Source organism: Apodemus sylvaticus, chromosome 5 (assembly GCF_947179515.1).
Source record: "Apodemus sylvaticus chromosome 5, mApoSyl1.1, whole genome shotgun sequence".
NCBI lineage: Eukaryota > Metazoa > Chordata > Mammalia > Rodentia > Muridae > Apodemus > Apodemus sylvaticus.
In genome coordinates this window covers 103,292,278-103,317,587 of record NC_067476.1, presented here as the reverse complement: position 1 = coordinate 103,317,587, position 25,310 = coordinate 103,292,278, and the positions used below count along the sequence as shown (strand labels likewise).

General features: G+C 45.4%; 1 protein-coding gene across 2 annotated transcripts in view; it reads right to left on the bottom strand.

Annotated features, from left to right (window-relative positions):
- The window catches only part of Stard9 (StAR related lipid transfer domain containing 9), a 140,767-nt gene that overhangs the window by 54,884 nt on the left and 60,573 nt on the right, over positions 1-25,310 (bottom strand). For both annotated transcript variants that reach the window (XM_052183314.1, XM_052183313.1), the window contains exons 23-32: positions 14,741-24,568; positions 14,455-14,652; positions 13,863-14,046; positions 13,366-13,503; positions 1,624-1,741; positions 1,384-1,505; positions 1,133-1,197; positions 810-1,012; positions 556-635; positions 223-381 (exon numbers count right to left, since the gene is read on the bottom strand). In XM_052183314.1, coding sequence (XP_052039274.1) covers positions 223-381; positions 556-635; positions 810-1,012; positions 1,133-1,197; positions 1,384-1,505; positions 1,624-1,741; positions 13,366-13,503; positions 13,863-14,046; positions 14,455-14,652; positions 14,741-24,568 — 11,095 coding nt within the window. The remainder of the gene's footprint in view (positions 1-222; positions 382-555; positions 636-809; positions 1,013-1,132; positions 1,198-1,383; positions 1,506-1,623; positions 1,742-13,365; positions 13,504-13,862; positions 14,047-14,454; positions 14,653-14,740; positions 24,569-25,310) is intronic.

Genomic DNA, 25,310 nt, shown 5'->3' with positions numbered 1-25,310 from the left:
TCCTAAGGACACTGTGGCTAGCCATAGGGTTTAAGTCAGTCAATCTCTGGTGCTGGGAGCTTCACAAAGACTATCAACTTGTTTATTCCTCCCTCTCTGATCCCCTTTAACTATTAGCTTACTCTGGCCAAATGAAATGACAACAGTGGATTCTTAGATTCTATGCAACTGGAGAGAAATATCCCAAGGCATGCCATGAGACAGGATGCAGTGCTGTATCACCTGGACAAGGAAGATTACTCTGGTTATTTCTTTCCCCTCTGTGATGACAGGCTGCAGGACCCAAGCACTGGGCAGGATCTCCCCTCGGACCATTTTTCTGCTAGGTCTTGGCATGGATGCATCATATACAGACTGAGCTGCCATGATTGACAGGTGCCCCTAGGAACAGAGATACATGTGAATCCTGCCTGTGCATACAAAACAGACAGGTTTGAGTATAGTTAGGGTGATTGGAGGTAATCCCATCAGCACTCAAGCCACTCCACTAATTGCACCTCACGGCACTTTAGCCTAAGTTCAACCCATAACATTTTACTACCCCAACATAGGTACCTCTTTGGCTTCCACGCAGACACAGCAGAAATCTCGCAGCTGCTTCAGCGCACACAGTGTGGTATCGCACACCAAGTACACTAGAAAGACAGATTGAATACTAGTCCTTGAGTGTTCAGGAGCCCCTGCTTTACTCCACAACCGGATCCCTAGAGGTCTTGCTGAGGTGTGTAAAGTTCCCAACAGTGCTGCTTCGACCCTCTACCTCTGACTCCCTGCCAGGCCTTTGGAAGCTTTCAAGCCCTTAGACTCACCCAGGCTGATACTGTTGGTCACTCTCTGATGTAGCCTTGCTGTCTGGATAGGCTTGTGATACAGAGGCCACAAAGTGGGATCACTCACAGCTGCCCATACTTGAGAGAGTGGCTGGGACACCACACCTGCACCCAAGAATCCATGTCGAGTAGAAGAGAATTCCTTGTAGTAAAGCTGTACCTCTTGCTCCTCTCCCTGATATCTTGGGTACACCAGAGACAAGAAACAGTCAGAAAGGAGTTTACTAGCATGGGGTGTGCCAGGAAGCCAAGAGGAAGAGGAGAATAATGCAGGAGGACCAAAGCATGGCAAAATAACTTACTTCCAGCCATCTGTCGACTGGCGGATGAAGAGGTTGTGGAGATTGTCGGAACAAGCAGCCATTACCTGGGGGCAGAGGGTAGAAGCCAGGCCTCTAGGTTCATCAGTCTGGCTAACATTTACTAAAGCCCACTTGTCAAGTTAAAGAGTTCCTGAAGCCTCGATGCCTTGGTGGCCCTAATCTGCCTGGCTCCTTTCCTCTCTCTCCCCATCCAACAAGAGGGTGGGGAATGAATAGGTCCAGAGACTTACATCAGCCATTGATGTGTTGACGATGTGTTTGGCCAAGTCCTTGTAGTGGGAGGAGAAGCAGGTCCCTAAGCTGGACAGGCTGGGGGGAGAGCAGCAGCCACTGCCCATTGAGGCTCTACGGCCTACAACAAAGAGATGAAAGTTCTGCAATGACCTGAACACCAGTGGGACAGTGATACAGGGCCAAGAATCTTGAGTCAGTAAATCCTGCAGACATCATTCCCTAAGTTTCATACTCACTGTGAGCTAAGTTCTTCCAGGAAGACCCAGTCAGATACAGGTAACTGTTCCTCACTGTGGACCGGCCCCGCCAGTCCCCTATCCAGGTATCTTGGGAATTTGGCATTTGAGAGTCCTCCTGCAGAACAAAGGATACTCAGAATAAGAGCCAGAATGCCTTCCACTAGCAATTGCAATTTGACTTCAGGACATTGGATACTATGGTGGTTTGAATAAGCTATGGCCCCCAAGGCTCATATACTTGAAGAATTTGGAAGCCTTCAAGCCTTTATACTTACCCAGGGTGATACTACTGGTCACCAAGGAGTGACACTATTTGAAAGAATTAGAAGGTGTGGTCTTGTTTTGGGAAGTATGCCACTGGAGATGGGCTTGAAGGTTTTAAGAGCCCATGCCAGGCCCAGTGTTACTCTCTTTTTAGATTATGATATAGTTCTCGGTTACTTTTCCAGCACCATGTTGGTCTGCTGCCATGCTCCCTACCATGATGATAACAGACTTAGCTCCTGAAACTGTGAGAAAACCCTCAATTAAATGCTTGCTTCTGCTAAGAGTTGCCCTGGTTATGGTGTCTCTCTTCGTAGCAACAGAACAGTAATTAAGACTCAAATAGACACCAGCTAGAAAACCTTCACTGTAGTTCAGCTGCCACAGCAATCAGGATAACCAGGACCTGGGCACAGGGCCTGTTGGGTTTCAGACCTGGGATAAGGGACTGAGGTGCATATTTTACATACTAAAGCAGACTGGCCTCCAGGTTCTCCCAGCATCCCTCACTTCTTACCTGGCATACCCTACTCTCTATTCTGAACTTTCCAGCCCAGGAGCTGGGCTGCCCTTCTCCCAGAAGCTCTTCCCTATGTAGTCTAGACATTTTGGTCATTCCCACCCTTCTCTCTCCTTTCTTAGCAGGTATATGCAAAGAGCAGTTTCCCAACAAACCTACCTTTATATATACACTCTAATCTGCCTTAAATTGGCTCATTTTGCCAGCAGAGAAATAACTTAATACAGGCCCTCTGCCAAATGGACGAACTCCAGGGTCAGTATGTGAAAAGTCACCTGTACCATGGTGGCAGCAGGAAAGAGACCATCTCTGATGAGGGTTGTAGTGGCTATTCCTGGTTGTCAACTTGACTATATCTGTAATGAACTACAATCTAGAAATGAAAGGCTCACCTGTGATCCTAATCTGGAGGCTGGGAGATACAAATTTCTGACCTGGATCTTAGCATGATGATCCTGAGGCATAGTAGCTATGAATCCCAGAAGTTTGGTTTGGTTTGGTTTGGTTTGGTTTGGTTTGGTTTGGTTTGGTTTGGTTTGGTTTGGTTTGGTTTGGTTGGGGAGGGGGGTTGGGTTTTTTGTTTGTTTGTTTGTTTTTTGTTTTTTTGTTTTGGTTTTTTGAGACAGGGTTTCTCTGTGTAGCCCTGGCTGTCCTGGAACTCACTCTGTGAACCAGGCTGGCCTCGAACTCAGAAATCCACCTGCGTCTGCCTCCCAAGTGCTGGGATTACAGGCATGCACCACCACCTCGCATCCCAGATTAAGACAGAGATCTCTGAGTTCAAGGTCATCTGGGACAAAGCAAGTCCCAGATCCAGGCGTGGTGGCACACACCTTTAATATGGGCCACACCTGCTGGAGACCTACATAAGGACATTGGAAGAAAGAAAACTCTTCTTCACCTGCTCGCCTTGTGGGACTGAGCAACTGCTATATCCTTGGACTTCCATATACAGCTGCTGCTGACCATTGTAGGGGAGTTAGATTACAGACTGTAAATCATCAGCAAATTCCCTTACTAGAGACTACCCATAAATTCTGTGACTCTAGAGAACCCTGACTAATACAAGGGTTTAGTGTGGATAATAGAGTCAAAGTGAAGGGGAAATGTAGAAGAAGCAATGAGCTCTGAACCAGCAGACTTTGGCCCTGGCCAGGTACCATACTGAGCCAGAAGTCTTACTCTAGGACCAGAGCCTCTGGGTCTCTGTTGTGTTTGGTTAGCACACTATCAGCCACCTCGATGGAACAAAAACACAGGCCAGTGAGATGATTCACCAGGTAAAGGCACCTGCCACCAAGCCTGAGGAGAATCAGAGTCCCTAGTACAGAACCAATACTGATTTTTTTTTTTTTTTTTTTTTTTTTTTTGGTTTTGGTTTTTTGGAGACAGGGTTTCTCTGTGTAGCCCTGGCTGTCCTGGAACTCACTCTGTAGACCAGGCTGGCCTCGAACTCAGAAATCCGCCTGCCTCTGCCTCTGCCTCCCAGAGTGCTGGAATTTCAGGCGCGCACCACCACCACCCAGCTAGAACCAATACTGAAAGCTGTCTTCTGACCACCAAATTTGTGGTGTGGTACGTGAGCACATATATACACACTAAATAAACAGTTCTACTTCCTTTCTTCCTCATCCCTCCTGCTGCAATAGTCCCGAGTCCTGTCATTTTTAACCCTGTAACCCTTAGGAGCCCTTTCACTTAATCTCTCCTCTCCACTTCCCCTACCTCTTCCTTGTCACTAGGTATTATTAGCATTTAAATATAAAGATGTCTTCTCAGCACTGAGCTTCCTGAAGCCAGTGTTCGATCTGTCATCTCCTACCTCTCACCTACACAGCACCCGCCAGAATCTAGAACCATTTGCTCTCACCACTCCTCCAAAAAACCACAATACTGAAAGGGCACCAAGACACTTGCCAACCCCATCTTTCTGCAGGCTATCACATGCCTCATCAAGATCTCTTCCCCCATTCTGGGCTCCCCACTTCTTCCCCATGTTCCTCGACTAAAACTGACATCTTGATGTTCAATGCCCTAGGTGATTATTTCCAACTATCATGAATTACTATTGAATCAACAACTGGGTAAGCATTGGGGACAGGGATTATTATATCAGAGACCTATTTTATAGATCAAACCAAATAAATACTTTATGCTTTGTGGGTCAAAGACTATATTGTAGCATTATTAAAGAATTTTTTTAAAAGGCCAAAGCAAGAAAACACTGGTTAGTATACAAATTATATATATGCTACCAAAAATTATAGAAAAGTTAAAGTATGTAAAATATTAAAAAAAAAATAGCAGACTGCAACAGGACAGTAAAAGAATACATCATGGCTGGGCAGTGGTGGCACACACCTTTAATCCCAGCACTTGGGAGGCAGAGGCAAGTGGATTTCTGAGTTCAAGGCCAGCCTGATCTACAGAGTGAGTTCCAGGACAGCTAGGGCTACACAGAGAAACCCTGTCTTGAAAAACCAAAAAAAAAAAAAAAAAAGAATACATCATATGTGCAAGGATTCAGTATGTTTTTAGAGAATCCCAAGAATGCAAGAATAGTTTCATATTAGCCAACAGAAACAAACAGATGAGACAGATGGCATTCTCCACAGACTGAAAAGTAATGCTCTAAAAAATCATATGTTCCCTTACTGTAAAACATACCTCAGTTTAAAACCTAGCGTGAAACTTAAGTGGTGAAATACTAGATGTATCTCGCTAATGTCTAGAAAAAGGTAAGATCTCGCAAAAGCTGCTACAGGGCAGGAGCACATGGGAGCACAGTGCGGGCGTGGGGAGAGATCTAGGACATGCCTACAGTCCTAAAGAAACCTAGAGGACTATCAGATATAAGAGCCTCATTGCTTGCTGACTATGCAATATGGCACATGTGACCTGAGAACAAACATTTTGGACCTGGTGTCAGTCACCTGTTCTTCCACAAATACAAAGAAGCAGATTGTAACTTCACATTTCCAGGAGCAACTACCAAAGAACACTGGCTTTCCACACACTGGCAAAAGGAAACCTGTAACTTCCAAAAACCTGAAGCAGGACCACAGCAGGAGAAACAAAATATCAGTTTTCAGTACTCATATGACAGTTTATAACCATCTCTAACTCCATTTCTACACCATTAAAAAACATCATAAAAACAATCCCACTCACAATAAGTGCCTCATTTATTTATTTTGTGGCTAAGAATAAACTTAACTAAGAAAGTCAAATAACCACACAATGAAAGTTGTAAACACTGAAGAGAGAAATTAAAGACTAGCATTGAGAGATGGCTCAGAGGTTAAGAGCACTGATCTTCCAAAGGACCCCAGTCCAGTTTCTGTACCCTTATGTACTGTATCCAGTTCCAGAGGATCTGATGCACACATTTACAAACACACATACATGTAAGTGAAAAAAAAATTTAAGTCTTTAAATTCAAATATGGAAATATCTCCCCAAAAGTTCACTATTTAAAAGAATTACAGTGTTCTGTTCAGCATATTTTCCTTTGTTCCCATGTATTTGAGGCTCTTCCCCACTTTCTCTTCTATTAGATTCAGTGGTTTTATGTGGAGGTCCTTGATCCACTTGGACTTGAGTTTTGTACAAGGAGATAAGAATGGATGGATTTGCATTGTTCTTCTTTTATTTTTTATTTTATTTTATTTTATTTTTGGTCTTTTCGAGACAGGGTTTCTCTGTATAGCCCTGGCTGTCCTCGAACTCAGAAATCCGCCTGCCTCTGCCTCCCAGAGTACTGATTACAGGCATGCGCCACCACTGCCCAGCTGGTTTGCATTCTTCTATGTGCTGACTGCCAGTTGAACCAGCACCATTTGTTGAAAATGCTGTCTTTTTTCCTCCGAAAACTGGGCACCTCACTTCCAGAAGATCCTGCTATACCACTCCTGGGCATATACCCAGAGGATTCCCCACCATGTAATAAGGATATATGCTCTACTATGTTCATAGCAGCCCTATTTATAATTGCCAGATGCTGGAAAGAACCCAGGTATCCCTCAACAGAAGAGTGGATGCAAAAAATGTGGTATATCTACACAATGGAGTACTATTCAGCCATTAGAAACAATGAATTCATGAAATTCTTAGGCAAATGGATGGAGCTAGAGAACATCATACTAAGTGAGGTAACCCAGACTCAAAAGGTGAATCATGGTATGCACTCACTAATAAGTGGATATTAACCTAGAAAACTGGAATACCCAAAACATAATCCATACATCAAATGAGGTACAAGAATAAAGGAGGAGTGGCCCCTTGTTCTGGAAAGACTCAGTGAAGCAGTATTCGGCAAAACCAGAACGGGGAAGTGGGAAGGAGTGGGTGGGATGACAGGGGGAGAGAAGGGGGCTTATGGGACTTTCGGGGAGTGGGAGGCTAGAAAAGGGGAAATCATTTGAAATGTAAATAAAAAATATATCGAATAAAAAAAAAGAAAAGAAAATGCTGTCTTTTTTTCACTGGATGGTTTTAGCAACTTTGTCAAAAATCAAGTGACTGTAGGTGTGTGGGTTCATTTCTGGGTTTTCAATTCTATTCCATTGATCTTCCTGCCTGTCTCTGTACCAATACCATGCAGTTTTTATCACTATTGCTCTGTAGTACAGCTTGAAGTCAGGGATGGTGTTTCCCCTGGAAGTTCTTTTATTGTTGAGAATAGTTTTCGCTATCCTGAGTTTTCTGTTATTCCAAATGAATTTGCAAATTGTTCTTTCTAACTCTATGAAGAACTGAGTTCGAATTTTGATGAGGATTGCATTGAATCTGTAGATTGCTTTCAGTAAGATGGCCATTTTTACTATATTAATCCTGTCAATCCATGAGCTATAAGATCAAGAATTGACAAATGGGACCTCATAAATTGCAAAGCTTCTGTAAGGCAACTTTCAGGACACTGTCAACAGGACAAAATGGCAACCAACAGATTGGAAAAAGATCTTTACCAATCCTACATATGATAAAGAGCTAATATCCAATGTCTACAAAGAACTCAAGAAATTAAACTCCATACAATCAAATAACCCTATTAAAAATGGAGTACAGAGCTAAACAAAGAATTCTCAATGGAGGAAACTCAAATGGATGAGAAGCACCTAAAGAAATGTTCAACATCATCAGGGAAATGCAAATTAAAACAACCCTGAGAGTCCACCTCACACGAGTCAGAATGGCTAAGATCAAAAACTCAGGTGACAGCAGATGCTGGCAAGGATGTGGAAAAAGAGGAACACTCTTCCACTGCTGGTGGGATTGCAAGCTGTTACAACCACTCTGGAAATCAGTCTGGTAGTTCCTCAGAAAATTGGACATAGTATTACCTGAGGACCCAGCTATACCACTACTGGTCATATACCCAGAAGATTCTCCAACATGTAATAAGGACACATTCTCCACTATAAATATTATTATTTATAATAGCCAGAAGCTGGAAAGAACCCAGATGTTCTTCAACAGAGGAATGGATACAGAAAATGTGGTACATTTACACAATGGAATAAGTGGTATTTTCATTTACACATTTACTCAACTATTAAAAACAATGGCTTCATGAAATTCTTAGGCAAATGGATGGAACTAGAAAATATCATCCTAAGTGAGGTAACCCAATCACAAAAGAACATACATGGTATGCACTCATTGATAAGTGGATATTAGCCAGAAGCTTGGAATATCCAAGAGAGAATTCACAGACCAAATCAAGCTCAAGAAAAAGGAAGATCAAAGTGTGGGTGCTTCAGTCCTTCGTAGAAGGGGTAACAAAATACTCACAGGAGAAAATATGGAGACAAAGAGTGGAGCAGAGACTGAAGGAAAGGCCATTCAGAGACTGCCCCACCTGGGGAACCATCCCATATACAGTATACAGAGGTTGGCTCACAACCAACCATTGAACTGATCATGTGGTCCCCAATGAAGGAGTTAGAGAAAGGACTGAAGGAAATGAAGGGATTTGCAACTCCATAGGAAGAACAACAATATCAACCATCCAGAGCTCCCAGGGTCTAAACCACCAACTAAGGAGTACACATGAAGGGATCCATGGCTCTAGCCATAATATGTAGCAGAGGATGTCCTTGCTGGACATCAGTGGGAGGAAAGGCCCTTGGTCCTGTGAAGGATGGATGCCCCAGTGTAGGGGAATTTGAGGGTGGAGAGGCAGGAGTGAGTGGGTGGGTAGGGGCACACTCTCATAGAAGCAGGAAGAGGGGAAATGAGATTGGGGATTTCTGGGGGAGGCGGGGAGGGGATAATATTTGAAATGTAAATAATTAAGAATTAAAAAAAGAATTATAGTTACATGTCCATGACACTCAAAACAACCTACAGATTCATCAAATTTCGCATCAAAAGGCCAATACGATTTTTCACAGAAACAGAAAAACACATGGAAATGTAAAGTACTCCAAAAAGATCTTGAATAAGAAGAACAAAGCTGGAAGTTTTGCAGTACTTGACCTCAAGGCATACTATAGAACCATAACAACAAAAACTGTGGTACTGACATAAAAATACACAAACCATTGAAAATCCAGAAATAAGTCATATCCACAGCCAATTGTTGCTTTACAAAAGTGAAACAAACCCCAGAGAGTGTAGCTGAACAGAGAGCACTGGGAAGAGTGGACCCTACACACCGACGGCTGGATCTGGGCCCTCACCTCATCAGCAAAATACCAACTTAAAATGGATGCAAAGATTTTTTTTTCTCTGAGTGTCTTGTTTTACACCACAGGTTATCTAGAACTCCTGATTCTCCTTCCTCAACTTTGCAACAGCTAGGAGTACAGGTGTGTACCACCCTGTCAGGTTCTGGACCAAAGACCTCAGTGAAAGACTTGAAACTGTGAAATTACTACAGGAAAACAAAGGAAATACTTCAAAACTGACACAATAATATTCTGGACATGTCTACAAAATTTTAAAACTGACAGTTCAGCTGGGCAATAGTGGCGCACACCTTTTATTTTATTTTATTTTATTTTATTTTATTTTATTTTATTTTATTTTATTTTATTTTATTTTATTTTGGTTTTTCGAGACAGGATTTCTCTGTATAGCCCTGGCTGTCCTGTAACTCACTCTGTAGACCAGACTGGCCTCAAACTCAGAAATCCACCTGCCTCTGCCTCCCAAGTGCTGGAACTACAGGCATGCGCCATCACCGCCCAACTGGCGCACACCTTTAATCCCAACACTCCCAAGGTCTCAAAGAAAGACAGATCTCTGAGTTCTAGGCCAGCCAAGTCTAGAATGTGTTCCAAGGCATCCAGGGCGATGTGTCTCAACAATATTAATTAATTGATTAATTATAATTGACAGTTGAGATTAATCACATGTAAAAGCTTCTATACAGCAAAGAAAATTACTAGCAGAAAGACAATACAGAGGGCCGAGGAGAAGGCTCAGCAGTTCAGAGCACTGATGCTCTTCCAGAGGTCCTGAGTTCAAATCCCAGCAACCACATGGTGGCTCACACCATCTGTAATGGGATCTAATGCACTCTTCTAGTGTGTGTCTGAAGACAGCTACAGTGTACTCACATATAATAAATAAATAAATCTTTCAAAAAATAAATCTTAAAAAAAAAGAAAGAAAAACCACAAAAAAAGTTCAAAAACATCCTTGGCACTGGGCTAGAAGCCAGCCTAAAAATACATGCCATGTCATAGTATTTTTACAAAAACAAAACAGCCAGAGCTGTCTCAAAAATAAGTAAATAAAAATAAATGGAGATAACTGGGAATGGTGATACATGCCTTCAATCCTAGTACTAAGGAGGCAGAGACAAGTGGATCTGGGAGTTTGAGGCCAGCCTGGTGCACATAGCAGGAATTGGTTCTCTCCTTCCACTATGTGGGAACTGAACTCAGGTCATCAGGCTTGACAATAAGTCCTTTACCCCCGAACCACCCTGCTAGCCCAGGTCCAGCGTGTTTCTTTCTCTTCGGGTGGGGAATTCGAGACAGGGTTTCTCAATGTAGCCCTGGCTGTCCTGGAACTGACTCTGTAAAAATGTGTAGCCCAAGCTGGCCTTGAACCCGTGATCCTTCTGTCTCTGCCTCCTTTAGCAAACCCTACAGGCATGCACCACGACAACTAGCCCAGCATGTCTCTATCTGTGTGCATTTTCACATGAATGTACACAGACCTCAGCAAATATATCTCCCTGGCTAAGGTGGTACATATTCATATACCACCATGCACATGCACACACACACACACACATACACACACACACACATACACTTCTGGGTAGGATAAACATGTACCTTCATGTTATGGCATATGCCACCATTTGGATATCATTCTTTGCTATGTGCATTTTAATTTATAATATTAACTTTAAATATTTATCTCTAGCCAGACCTTACTTGGAGCATTCATGTTTCCAGCTGCCTTCTTGATTCAAAGATGGATTCTTCAGAAACACCTTCAACCCAGTCAGTAAATCTCAAACTCACAACTTCCCTCCACAAAATATGGTCCTCCTCCAGCATCCTTCTCTGTTGTTGTGGCCATCACCTCGACTTCTTAGGCCATGTGAACTTAGCCTTCTGAGTTCAGGGCTGAACAGGTAAACACTTCCCAGATAATCCTGGAGACCTGAGTTTAATCCCCAGTCCACATAAAGATGGAAGGAGAGAGCCAGCTCCATCAAGTTGTCCCTGTAGCGTCCATGCACTATAGCGTGTGCACCCAAATGTGCACCTCACACACACACACCAGCCGTCGGGAAGTGCGTGTGTGCTGCTCTCAGCAGTCACTGAGCATCTGTTCTTTCACTTACAATCCATTTGCTGTATTATATGTATGTACATGTGTGTGTGTTTGCATATGTGTTTATGTGTGTACATGTGAGTGTGTGTGCTTTCCATCACTTCAACAGCTTTTAGAAAATTCCTTTCTATGGAGTAACATCATCAGTCCAGAAAGCAGCCTGATTCTCGGTACGGTCTCCTGCCACTCCCACTCCTCGCTCTATGCTCCATTCCCACAGCTCTCCGCACTGCCCTCCGAGGCCTCCCTTCTTAGGTGGCCTCTCTCCCAACACTAGCACTACTCAGCTCTTCTGACTCTCACCCCTCCAGTCTCAGAACAGTCTCTTCTGGGTGTCACTGACCTTGTAGATTTGGACAAACCACAGATTACGATGGCTTAACATTCCTTCAGTTAGCTTAGGGCAACAACAGTGAACATAAAATAAGCCGCTTAATATTTCCATCTCTAACGATCTTAAGTCTCTAAACGGTCTAAAGGCAACACCATTTTACTCACTACCTTATCCTAAAACAGCATCAACTATTTAGGATAAAATAAAAGCTTAAGTTGGGGCTAGAGAGACTGCTCAGTGTTGAGGGCAGGACTGGGATGCCAACCCAGCCACAGAACCCTCGCCCTACAGTTTGTCCTGTCTGCAGTGTTCTGAGACGAGAGACTAACAGAACTATCCTCGAAGAGTCCACAGAGACTTCATTCAGCAACTGGGAGCAAATGCAAAGTACTTCAGCCAAACATTGGTGGTACTCTGGGAGTCCTGGAACAGGTAGGGGCAGGACCAGAGAAACCAGAGGGGTCAGGGACACGCCATGAGAACAGTGCACACAGAACTAACTGATTGGGACTCGTGGGGACTCACAGAGACCAGGGAGTCTGCAGAGGTCTGACCTAAGTCGTCTATATATATGTTACGGCTGAATAGCTTGGGGTTCTTTTGGGAATCCTAACAGTGGGAGCAGAGGATATCCCCGACTCTTTGGTCTGCTTGTGGAACCTTTTCCCTACTACTGGGTTACCTTGTCCAGCCCTTTTTTTTTTTTTTAAACCTTGTCCAACCTTGATGTGATGCTATGTGCCTGGTCTTATTATGGCTTGTTATGCCATATTTGGTTTATACCTCTGGGAGGCATGCTCATTTCTAAGGGGAAGTGGGGAGGTTAGATCTGGGGAAGAGGGGAGGTAGTAGAGAGGAAAGCAGGACCTGCTTTTCCAAAGGACCTGGGTTTGATTCCCAGCATCCACATGGTAGTTCAGAACTGTCTGTAATTCTAGTCCCTAGGGATCTGATGCCCTCTTCTCATCTCCATAGGTACCAGGCACTCTTGTGGCACATATGCATACCTGCAGGCAACACCCAGACAAAAAATAAAAATAAATCTTGCTGGGCATGATGGCGCATGCCTGTAATTCCAGCACTCAGGAATTTCTCTGAGTTCATAGACAACCTGGTCTACATAGTGAATTCCAAGCCAGCTAGGGCTATATACAGTAAGCCCTTGTCTCAAAATAAATAAATAAATAAAAATAAAAACAACAACAAAAACCAACAAAAAACCCCACAACCAAACCAAAACAATAAATCTTTTTTTTTTTTTAAGGACAAAAAGGTCAACCAAACAAAAAACTAAAAACCAAAATAAAACTGTACATTTACTATGTTGGTTTGGGTTTTGTTTGTTTGTTTGTTTGTTGTTTTTGTTTTGAGATAGGGTCTCAGTCTGTAACTCTGGCTGTCTTGGATGTAGATCCATCGGGCCTTAAACTTACAGACCCACCTGCCTGAGTGCTAAGATTAAAATACTGTACCACCATGGCCAGGTTGTACTACTCTGGTAGAGAACTCAGGCTCCATTTCCTGTACCCACATCAGAAAGCTGACATCCATCTGCAGCTCCAGGGGAACCCCACAGTCTTTGGCCTCTGTGGACACCAACACTCTCACACATGTACCTACACACAGAAATGAGCACACCCACATAATTAAAAACAAAACAAAACTTAAAAAAATCAAACCACTGAACTGCAGAGTATGGGGAGAGGAAGGCAGGCCTAAAGCAGACCATACAGGAAGGGCTCACAGAAGCAGAGCCCTTCAGAGAGCAGCTCCTGTACACACTTCCATCGCAGAAGCTTCCTGATGCCTGCCCACTTACCGAGACCTCTAGGGACTGCAGGTGGCCTGAGAAGGCTGGGCTGCTGTTGTAACCAGACGTGACACCAGAAGATATGCTTCCATTGGAGCTGGTGTACAGGGAGTTAGAGTTGGCTAGAGTCTGTAGTTTCTCCTCTTCCTGGAAAGAAGACAGATGAACTAGCTTCTGAAGATACCATGCTACCACATCCTCTCCCTTCCCTGTCACCTCTTACTAAAGCTGTCACCACTTACCTCCCAGAGCCTCCTGCTGTAGCGTCCCACCTACTTTCCAGAAGCCACAACTCTCCATGCCTCCTTCCCCACGTCCCTGACTCCACACACTCTGGCCTGGGGCAGCAGTGCCCAGATGAGGGTTTAAGGGAAATGTGAGCCCAGCTCTGGGCTGGAAGCAGAGCCCTACCCTTCCAAGCATATCAGCAGACTCACAAACAGGCAGAGTGAAGGCCGCCAGAGTCTAAGGTCTGGCCCAAGGCAGAGGACTGCCTCATTCCCCACCTTTAGCAGCTGGGAGATGATCTGCTGGCGGATTCTCATCTTTTCTTGTTTAGTCCGCTCCTTGAGCCGATCTCGAGCCTGGGCAATCTCCACCTTGGCCTCTTCACGGGCCCGACGATACTCTTGAAGCATGAGCTCAATGTCAGATGGAGGGCGAGCTAATCTTGGTGCTGGTTCTGGGATTCTAGGGAAGTCCACAAGGTGAAAAGGCACCTTCTAACATGGCAAGCACACAGCAGTATGGCCCTGCCCACCACTGCTGGCTCAGCACAAACTCCTGGTGCCTACAGGGTCATCATTTTACATTCTTAGGAGAGGTTTCTAAGGAGGAACAAACTATTCTAGGACCCTGGCACACAGACTTGCCTAACACACAGGACTCTCTCTGTCCAATACTTTCCCATGTCTTCTCTCTGCCCATCTCCTTCTGTACCCCTGTACCCCACTCCCTCCTATACATCCTATTTCCATTTGCCCCAGACTCCCTCATCTACCTTAGTTCATCCAGAGACATGGAAGAGCCTCTAGATGGTCAAATTCCCGTCCCAGCTCCACAGAGCCTGCTTCCCGCAGGCTCCAGATTCTTCCTTACCTAGTGGTCTCCACAACATGCTTCCTCAGCTGCTGTAGGTATTCTTTGCGTCTGCTGGGCAAGTTAAGTTCCCAGGTCGGGAGATCCTTGCTGGGCAGGAAGCAGAGTTGTTTCTGGGGACTGAGGCTTCGTGTCCGACGAAAGTTATGAAGTCGCTCAGCCCTCTCTCTCCTGAGGATCTCAATAGTCTTTTTCTGCCTGAGACAAAATGTGACTGATTCCTACATGGCCTTCAAGCTGAAGTTCACCTTGCCCACCCATTGCCCTTCAGGCCAGGGGCCCTTACCTATTGCAGAACTCCTCACAGGAAGACACAGCAGGTTCTTCAGGAGCAAGCCCCTCCCCTGTCCCACTCTGCAGCACCTTCAGCAGGGCATCTGTCTCCCCAAAGCCATGGTGTAGTTTTGCTTCTGTGAGTTCCACATTGAGTGAAGGCTTCTGGATTCCAGCTTGTAAGGGGATTTGTTTCAACTGAAGCCACTCTTGGTCCTGACTATACTTGTTAGAAGGTTGCCTTTGTGTCCCGACAGAACTGGAGTCACATGTGACCCCTAAGCTTTCACCTACATGCAGACCTCCACAAGGTCCATCCTGAACTCCATACCAGTTATTAAAATTTTTATGAACTGGGAGGTCCCTGAGGTTGTGATGCTGGGGACCAGGGACCATATGTGTACATGGACCAGAAGAGAGCGTCTCCAGAGGTTGGCAGGCCTGAGGTGGGTCTACAGCAGGACTCTGGAGCTCTGTAGAATCAGGGCTAAGGGGCTGAAGACCTCTCTGTGAAGAAGGTCGATCCAGATTGGGTTGTGGCTCCACCATAAACTCTGAGCTCCCATCTTTATTTGCTGCCCTACCCTGCCACTGACTGGGTTTTAGTGGGCTATGCTCTATGGAAGCTGCCTTCTCAGACACAAAGCTGTCATCTAGCTTCGGGCTCTTGTGCTTTGGTGGTGGTGATGGCAGTTTGCTTTGGTCTTCAGTGGTGCTCTTGGGCTGAAGCTGCTGAGGTGCTGTTCCTAAGAAACTAGAGCTCTGCTGTGGGCTGCATGGAGAGCTAGAATCAAGAAATAATCTCTCAGAGCTTTTTCCTAAGGGACTCTTGCTTTCTCTATCGAGAGACTCAACTCTCTGAGAGACACCAGACTCATCAGTGGCTTGAGAATTATCCATTGGAGGCCTTAGGTCACCAACAGCAAGATCTGGATTGATGTCAAGTTTCTGCAAGTCTTCAAGAGGATGAGTAGAGGGAACTGATAGAGTCAAACAGGCTAAGGGGGTGCTCATCTCTTGGATGCTGGCACTAAATGTAAGGATTGGTGAGGAAGCCCTATCCACCAGCACAGCACTTGAACCACGCAATCTTTTCTGGGTACTTGGCTCCTGGGTGAACTTGGAAGCATCAAGGGAGAGCCCTGAGTGGTGGGAGATTCTGGGCAGGTTGACCATCACGCGAGATTCCTCTGGCTGCAGACTTGGAGGTAGTGAAGCTTCAGGAGAAGCTGAGGAGCTCGTGAAAGTAAAGTTCTGCCCAAGATCAGCTTTCTGAAACCTCAAGTGTTGTGAGGGCACAGGAGGGATCTGCAGCTGATCCTGGGTGCTTCCTTCATGGAGATCTGGGGGTTCCACTGCTTCCTCTGCTTCTCTCTTCTTTAACACCATTGGGTCATCTCCCTTGTCTTGAGCCACAGTGGTGATACCTGAGTCTATTACTTCAAGAATCACACTGACTTCCTCAGACTTGACCTCTGGGCCCTGGAAGGCCAGAGGAGGTAAGGCCAGATCCGTTTGGATGCCCTCATCCACAGTGGTCTGAGTAGAACCATCCATCATGAGGGCCTGTTGGGCCTCGTCTAGGGATTCATTCTTGACATTCTGTTCCTTTATGACCACACTTGGCTGTGTAAGACTCCCAAGCAGCTCTGAAGTACTGTGTAAAAGCTGTGAAAGATGGACAGACAGGTTGTGCATGTTGGTCCAGGAGGCTAACTCAGAGTCTGACATTGTCCTGGCATCAGGCTGAACAGAGGCATCAGGGCAATTCCAGTGGAGCCTACTGCCCAGGGTCTGTGTTCCCTGCTCAAAGATGTTCATACTGGCCTCCCCCCCAGCACAGCCTGACTCTGGTGGGCAGAGTAGTACAATCTCATCTACTTGAGCTATGGCACTTCCTCCAGCCAGAGGCAGCTCATTTGAACTTTGGTCATTCTCAATGTCATTGGGTATGTTTGTCAAATCCTGGATTTGGGCATCGGTCTTGGGATGAGAGGGAAATGGAGATTTCTTGCCTTCTAGGACACTGTCCATGCTAGAACACTGAGCCATATTTGATTGTATTAGGCATTGGGGTTTCTGGCTATAAGAGACATCAACTGCACTTCCAAACACATATTGCTTCCAACCAATATGTACAGGTTCCTGTGGACATGAGGGCAGGACAGAGGGACTTAATTCACTAGAACCAAAGTGTACCATTTCTTTGTCTGCCTGAGAATGCCAATTCTCTGGCATACCCTGGACACTCAGTTTATCTGTCTTTCCTTGATGGGCCTGTTCCAAAGCACCAGGCATCCAGGTAGTCAAGAACTCAGGGGTTGGCATACATGACACAGTGGAAGATGTTGGGTAAGGAGGAATGACAGGGTTCAAGGGCCTGTGATCATTGTGGCTATTGTTCAAGTTATATGAAGCTTTCTGACCATAATCCTGAATCTTCAGAGATGTTGATACTGGCTTTTCAGAGGAATGACCACTGAGATGTGATCTCCACAAGCTGTTTGGCCCCTGTGCATCTTCATATGTTGGGGAAGGAGGTTCCACACTCAAATTTAGTTCTTGAAGAGACCGAGATGAGCTGACCACAGTAAACTTTGGTCTAGGGGAGTACCTCGTATGCTTGGGGCCAGAGAAGATTGCAATCACAGGAAGCAAGTGCCTGTGGCTGGGAGGCATCTGCTCCCTGTCAGAGCAGAGCTGGTTAGGAGTCTGGGCATCAGGCTGTGATGGTTCAGTTTGGGCTTCAAAGTCTGAAAAGAAAGTCTGGGATACAGACGACTTGGTTACAACTATTTCCTCTCTTTTACCATCTCTAGTCTGACAGCCATCAAAGCCACCAACGTTAGAAAGTACTAGATTTCTGACCTGGGCATGGTCTTTGCCATCTCCTGAGACCTGGTCTCTCTGTTGTTCTTCCTCTTCCCATGAAGTCTCAATCTTAGGGTGGCAGGTATGTTTCAAAATGTCTATAAATTTGGCTTGGGGAGCCAAGCAACCGTGACCCCTGACATTAGTGGAAGGTTGCATCTTTTCTGAACAGCATCTGATAGTATTTTCTAAATGTCCAAACTGAGCTGCTATCACCAGCTTACTGTCAACAGATTCATTTGAATTTAGGGTATGTGGTCTCTGAGTTACCACAGGAGGTTCTGGCATGGTTTGGGATGCTTGTGTATTCTCATGCACAGAGTTGTTCAAAGTTCTCAGTGGCTCAGAGCTCATGCCTGCAGGACTTGATAGATAAGCATCCTCAGGAGCAGTGCTGACCTTCTTCCCTGTAGTCTCTTCCCCAGAACCTTCCACTGATCTTCCCCTAGCAACTGTGTGGGTGAGACAATTTGCCCTCATGTCTGAAGTAGAAAGGCAACTGCAGTTTTGAGATGGAGAGGAGACAGGAGTTATAATGGGTGGGTTGGGAATGCTGTTGTCTACTGGCCCACATTTGTGTTTGAGGCCATGTGCCAAAGACACCTGAGAGTCTTTGGAAAAACTCACTCCTGCTCCATCCACTTCCCAGACCCTACATGGTACCGTGAAAGGTGAGTGGTCAGGATGAGGAGCAGCCCAGGGGGTCCCCTTCCTAAGGACACCATCTCTGTAACATGGCAGAGTAGAGGAATGAGAGCGGCAGGCGTTACCAGCAGCAGTGGGTTGAGAACCACATGGGTGAAGACAAGGAATAGTTCTCTTCTCTGCCTCCTCATAAGATGAGCCAAGTGGCCTGCTGCCTCCAGTGCTCCTCTCGAAGACAAGGCACTCTTTTGGGCATGGACCTGGAGCCTCTTCTCTAACCCCACTGGAATTCAGGCTTGGTCTCTGATCTAGAAATGGAGTTGACCATGGATTTTTGCTGTCAGCCCCACATGTTTCTGTAAGACCAGAGTCAACATTTTCCCACTTGACAGGATGCCGTATGTTAGCTTCCGCTTCAACTTTTCTTAGAGCTTCAGGCTCAACAACACATGACTTTGGACTTGCCTTCATTTCTTCTAAGCCAGTAAAAGCATCCAAGCATTGAACATGGTCTTGCTTAGGCTGAGAAAGGTCTACAGCATTATGAACAGTATGAATCATAGACTGACACTCATAATGGACTGCTTTTCCCTTCTGGGTGATCACTGAGATCTCACCTGAGCCTCTTCCACATGCGCTATCTAGACTTTGAGGTTCCTGATGACCCAGGATACTATCCTTCCCACCAAAGGAAATTCCCTCTACAGTTTCCCATGCAGCCAACTGACCTTGCCCATGCAGAATCCTGCCAGGACCATCGCAAGAAGTTTGAGAAGGTAAGACAGACACTTTCTCTGATCCCACCCTACCATCCTGCTCTGCAGCTGGTATAGAAAGAAGCCTGTCTGAGACCAAAGGATCAACAGAGGACTCTGTTCTAGATGTTTCTTTCCTTTTCTCTATGACGTCAGAAGAATCAGACCATCCACTTGCACCACAATATTGCCTTGGTTTTCCAGTGCAATATCTTTTTTCTAGCTCTGAAACAATGTGAGAGGAATCCAGCAAATGATGTTGTGATCCTCTGTCAGTTTCAGGCTTGGCCAGATGAGGAAAGCTCCCTGCACTGGCCTGAGCTTTCCTCTCATCAGCAAAGAGGTCTGTAGACACAGCAGATGGAGACGCCAAATGCAGTCCTTGTGCTTTACCATCATTCCTGGTGCTATCCCACCCTAACTTAACCTTTTGTGTCTGAGACCTACCAGCAGCCTCTGAAAAACACTCAGCGTCTTGTGAAGTCTCATAAGGAAGGACTGTCCCCTCAGCCACAAAGTTATTAAGCTGCTTCCTCTGTGCTTTGGCCTGTCTGATCTCTGCCAAGATAGCCAGGCATATGGATGCATGGATAGAGGAGTCCGGTAGTAGCAGAGGCTTTGGATCAGGTCCCTTCAGTACAGACATGGGTGTTAAGCAAGCAGAGTTAGGAAGTTGTTGGTCTTCTGACTTCTCCTCTGCTTTCTGCCTTTCCTCTTCACCCTGGTCACTATCTTGTTTTAAGAGGAAACTGACTCTCTTTTCAGTCTGCCTTGAGACCCTGTCCAAGGAACTGGTTTTTCTTTCTTTTCGTACAGTTGCCTCAGTCTCACAACCCAAACCTTCCTGGGTAGTCGAGCTTGTGGAAGTATCTCTGAAGTCCCCTTCCTGGTCATCTTGGGAGCTACTGCATACTGTTATCCAGTCCTCTATCCCTAGGAGAATGCTGTCTGATGTAACAGATTGACCATTAGCTCTCATGACCATGGGCATTACAGATCCATCCAAGGGAGTGTGTGTGGTGGAAACATCCCCTGAAACACTTTCCTGTGGGCTACTGCTTCTGGTCTCTCCACTGTGATCCTGATCCCCTACTCCAGTTGCCAAAGAATTTCTATTAGTTTTCAACATCACAGGTTCTAATATGTAATCAAATGAAGAGACACCTTTGTTATTAGAGCCATGCAAACAGCTTCTTGGAAAGCTTAGAGAATGCACAGATTGGGTCCCACTCAGCTCCACATAAGGAATTGCTGCAGAGAAGCCTGTCTGGTTATGGAATGGGCAGACAGTCTCCTGGCTGAAAAATATGCCCTTCTGTTGCTGGCTGGGAATAGAAATTTTCTGAATTGATGAGACCATCTCATTTTCCTGTAAGTTTCCTTCCCTGTCCACAGTCATTTCTTCAACTTCCCCTTGAGTTTTTGCATCCTCCAATTCTGAATCACTTGGGACTACAACAATTTGGCTTTCCTGAAAACTTTCCATACGCTCCAGTTCCTCAAGACTTTCCAAGGTCCAAGTCTGGTCTTGGAATTTAGCTGATGCTTTTAGATGCTCATCATCCTTCTCAGATCTCTCTATGCTGGGCTGCAATGGTGGCAGAGCTCTAGCTAATGCTTTGGGAGAGTGAAGGGAAATGTTGCTAGGCTTTCTGAGAGCTGTGCCTTTCCCCAAAGAATCGCATGAGTCCCTAGCAAGTCTGTCTGCTCCAGGCGGTGGGGATGAGTGCTCACTCCCAGACCCCCTTGTTTGTACATAGTCCCTTGATCTGAAGGGGTTTCCTATGATTTTCTGAACCTGGGTATTATTACTAATTGCGTTGTTACCTTCTATTTTTCTATCTCTGCTGTCTTCAAAGATATCATCCTCTATCTGTATTGGAAAAGATAGCTGATCCTCAAAGCATAAATGTTCTTCAGAACTTTCTAGCTTGGGGTCATGGTCAGCCTTCTCCTTGTACTGTAAGTCCTGGAGCATAAGCTCTGTACTTGGTGTGTGGGAAGCATGAAGATTCTTATTCTGCTTGGATTCAATTTCTAAGATGCCAGTTTCCAGCTGCATTACACTCCTGATCAGCCTAGCCATTTCATCGGTATTATTAACTCTTTTATTCTGTTTCTCTCCCAAAGGTTCTTCTTTGGACTGTATTTCTTGGGCCTTGCATTCAGTGGGCTTTCTTTCTTGAGAGCACATAACTAGGTGGCATTTTTTACAGGTATTCTGGGTTCCTGGAAGACTAAACTCTTCTTGAATGTCTTCGGAAATCACTTCTCTAAGAAGCACAGTTTCATTCCTCCCCTCCCACCTGTGGGTTGGACTCCCACCTCCTGCCATGATCACAGGGGTGCTTAGACAGTGGAGTGATCTGGATTTCAAGTAAACAGCAGTTTCCTCTGGTATGACCTTCTCCAGGTCTAAATTGATGATTTTGCCAACGAAATCAGACTTGGCTCCAGGAGACTGACTGTGCGTACCACTGGACTGTATCTGTGGCAGGAGTGCACTCTGTTCTTCTCCACTTGCCTTGGAATCACAAATGAAGAGCAAAGTCTTTGACTCAGAGCCATTGAAGGCAACGCTGCAGTGATGCCCCGTGGAGGCCCCTTTTCTGTCCTCGTGGACTGAGAGGCCAGACTCCTTATTTAAAATTCCAAGGGGATTTCCACACTCACAAGCTTTGAGTCTGGTAGAAAGGAGATGCTGTCTGTTCTGAGCAACAAAACAGTAAGCAGAACCGTGTTTTTCTTCCTCTCTAGTATTTCTGAAGTGTTTCCCCAGTTCTTCAGTACCTTCCCCTGTGTTCATATCTATTGGCCTTTTTGTTGTTGTCTGCTGAGGTGCAGCAATTTTAGAATTCTGACCTTGGGACAACTTGGGTAAATTATTTTTCCAGTGAGCTTTCTGAGGGACTTGATGACTATGACCAAAGCCCCAGGCTTCCCTAGGGGGTGGGGATGGCACCCAGGCTTCTCTGCAGGCTGGAATCTCTAAGGCAGTTTCTGTCAGGGCATCCCTGCTTTTGGTTACATAGAAGGTTTCCAGGGGAGGCGGCTGCAGGGAAGATGGGAAAGAGGTCCAGGGGGGAGAGTGCAGGAACCGCTCTGGACCTGAAGGGAAAGCACAACAGGCATCTATGTGTGTTCCAGCTAATTCCTCAGTGCACTGCTGGGTAGCTGCCTTCTCTTCCAGCAGGGGGTTCTGGTGACTGTTGTGAGTTAATAGTCCTGGTTGAACTGTACTATTTTTCCTGAGAAGAGCACCATCTTGAGGTAAATAGTCTACTTCAGTGGCTAAGGTGTCAGGATTCTGGTAATCCCTTTTCTGCCCAGAGGAAGTTATTAGTGCAGAATGACTGCCACCCTGAAGGCATCCTTCCATGCTGGTCTGATTGACTTCCCATGCTTCTGTCACAGAACTTGGTATCACATTTCCTGCTGTATAGCCCTGTGCATTTATAGATCCATAAGTCAGTGACTTTATGTCTGCTGGGTATGACCCATTATAACTCATCCTCTCAACAGTACTGAAGAGATCAGAAGCACTTTCTGGATTGGCACTCAGCCTATCAAGGTCTTTCTCTGCTCTTAAGTGCCTGATTTTGGATAGGTGGACGGGAAAGGAGCTGAAATCTAAATTTCTAGATAACCTAGGGCCAGTTGACAACTGAATGTCTACTTTATCAGAAGTTTCAGCCAGGGAGTCTTCCTCCAAGAAAGGGAAAGCTGACCTGGGCTCTCCTACAGCTTCAAAAACAGAATCAGAGAGCTCAAGGAGATATTCTTGATGAAGGGCAGCCCAGTCCTTCTTAATACTACATACATGAGTGAATGAGGTGGTAGAGGGAGCCAGCACACTTGACATGCCAGAATTGTGGGACTCTTCAGAGATGCCCTGGTTGGTAATGTCAGGCATTTCTCTGCCCTGAAAAAATCCATCAACTCCTAGCTGAAGGAGTTCTTGGCTTTCACAAACTGAGGGCTTGGATGTATCAGAAGCAGAGGTTGCATACAAATCTGAACTGCAGGGTGGCTCAGTACTGCTTTGGGGAAGTTTGTAGGTACCTGGTGGCTTTACTTCTTCAATACTTAACCAGTGTTTGGGCTTCTCACCATGGGACTGAATTTCATGTATGTCAGGACTTGGACATAAAGAATGTATGACCCCTGAAGGGCTGCTGGGATTGACCTTAGAGTCACAAGAAAACCACGAATCCACAGATAACAGGGGGCTCTCTCTTGAAAGTTGAATGGCTCGGAGAGGGTTGGTTTGTTCGGAATAGCTTGTCTCCATTTGTGACTCAAGCTGCTCACAATGGGGCTGGGACTGAGGATCAAGGTAAAATGAATTGCTTTTTGGCAGGAGAACATTTACCCCAAGTCCCATTCTATGGTTGATAGGGCTAGGGCTATCTGTTGCCTCCTGGTCTATTGCAGATAGGGTGGCAGTCTGCAGATGCCAAAAAGTCTCTGTAGGCATCTCGTCAGCAGAACCAAGGAAAGGCACCCCTTGCCTATTGTCAGGATCAATCAGGCTGTCCAAGGAAAAGCTCCTGCATGTTTGAGTACGTAACCTACTGTCTGAGGTCATGGGGAGACCCCGCACAGCGACTGAAGTTCTAGTCCTTGAATGTCCATGGTTTTCCATGGAATATTCACCTCTAGAGTTTTCTGGAAGGCTTTGGTGCCCTTTCCCAGCAAGTGAATCCTCAGATATTTGACTGTTGTCACTTTCAGAGTTCTCTGGATCAGGGAGATCCCATTTTCCCTGAAGGTCCTCTGGTTTCAGCAGTTTCTTTGGGATTTTGGCATAGATATAAGAAAGAGAATCCACTGAATAACTGCTTTCAGTGTCAGATAAATCTTTGTCCTCTTCCCTTCCATGGTCCTTTATAGATCTAGAATCTGTGAAGGAGGCTGGTATGTCTGGATCCCCTGCGTTAGATTGTTTTTTAAAAGGATTGCCACGAGGCAAATGAGAGAACTTTTTGGCAATGTCTCTGGCCCTAGCTGCCAGCACCCTCTGATACTTTTTTGATGCCCTGCTTGGAGGAGGTAGTTTGGATTCTGCCTGAAAAGCCTTGACTACTTTTCTATGCCCAGCTGCTGGCGCCTGTCCACTGAGATCCATAGAATGGAAAGTAGTTTCCTTAGGAGCCTTGTAGGTCCCACAGCTCCCTTCTTCTTGCCATCCAGTTTGTGTGTTGACAGAGGCTACTAGTCCCTTAGCCCTTCTGGTCTGGGCAGCAGGGGTGAAGGTCCCTGAACCATCCCTTGGTTTTTGTTTCTTAGTTGATTGGCCCTGGGATGACATCTGACAGGGCTGCTTACCCAATGACTCAATTTCTTGGCTACGGACAGATTTGTGGCTCACAGTGAGACAGGCGCCTTGGGTAGAGGCTCTCCTGGCTGGAGAGAACTTCCTCCACCGTGATGAATGGAGGCATCCTGTCCTTGGAGAACAAGCCGTAGCCTGAGGAATGGTATCTGTTGACAAGGTTTTTTCTGGCATTCGGTGAGTCAGGTCAGGCATAGATGGTGACATGGTAGAAGGATCCCAGTTCATGAAAGCACTGTGAAGGGAAGGAAAGCCATCTCAGAACAGTAATGCCCCTGTGTCAGTATACGGAATATGGCAACTACTTAGTTACTCTGAAAGAGGTTGGGAAGCAGGCCACCTACTCACTGTGCCCTACACCCCTCAGACCAATACATACAAAAGCAGACTGTTAACAACAGAGCCCTGGCTTTCAGAGGGCTCAGATACATGTTGCTCAATCCCCGCCCCCAACTGCTTTATCCCAGGGAAAAGTTTAACTGACCTATATTTCAAGCAATGGGCTATGTGAGGAAAACAATTTTAATACTATAAAGAATCAAACGGATAAATCTATGGTGTGGCATCTATAGAACTGACCCATTTTGCATACTGATAAGAAGAAATAGGAAAGAATGACTACAGGAACTTCAGACTTAAAGTGACAGGTGGTTTATAAATCCAATTAGATCTCAATATGGAAAATCAAGGCACGCTTCAAGCAACTTGAGAAAACTGAGTGTGACCCAGGTGCTAGCATCTATCAAGCTATAACCTAATCTTGGCAGGTATGATTTGGTAGGTATGACAGAACAGTTTATATTTTTAGAGATACATACTTAAAGATGCAGGGATTGAAATGACATGCTATTGCTTTAAATCCTTTGGAAGATAGGGTGGTGGGACTCTAAAGTACAGCACATCTTTATAATTGCTCAAAATAGATACTCCATAAGTCTCTGAACTTTTTGCATGTTTGAATGGTTTCCATTGTAAAA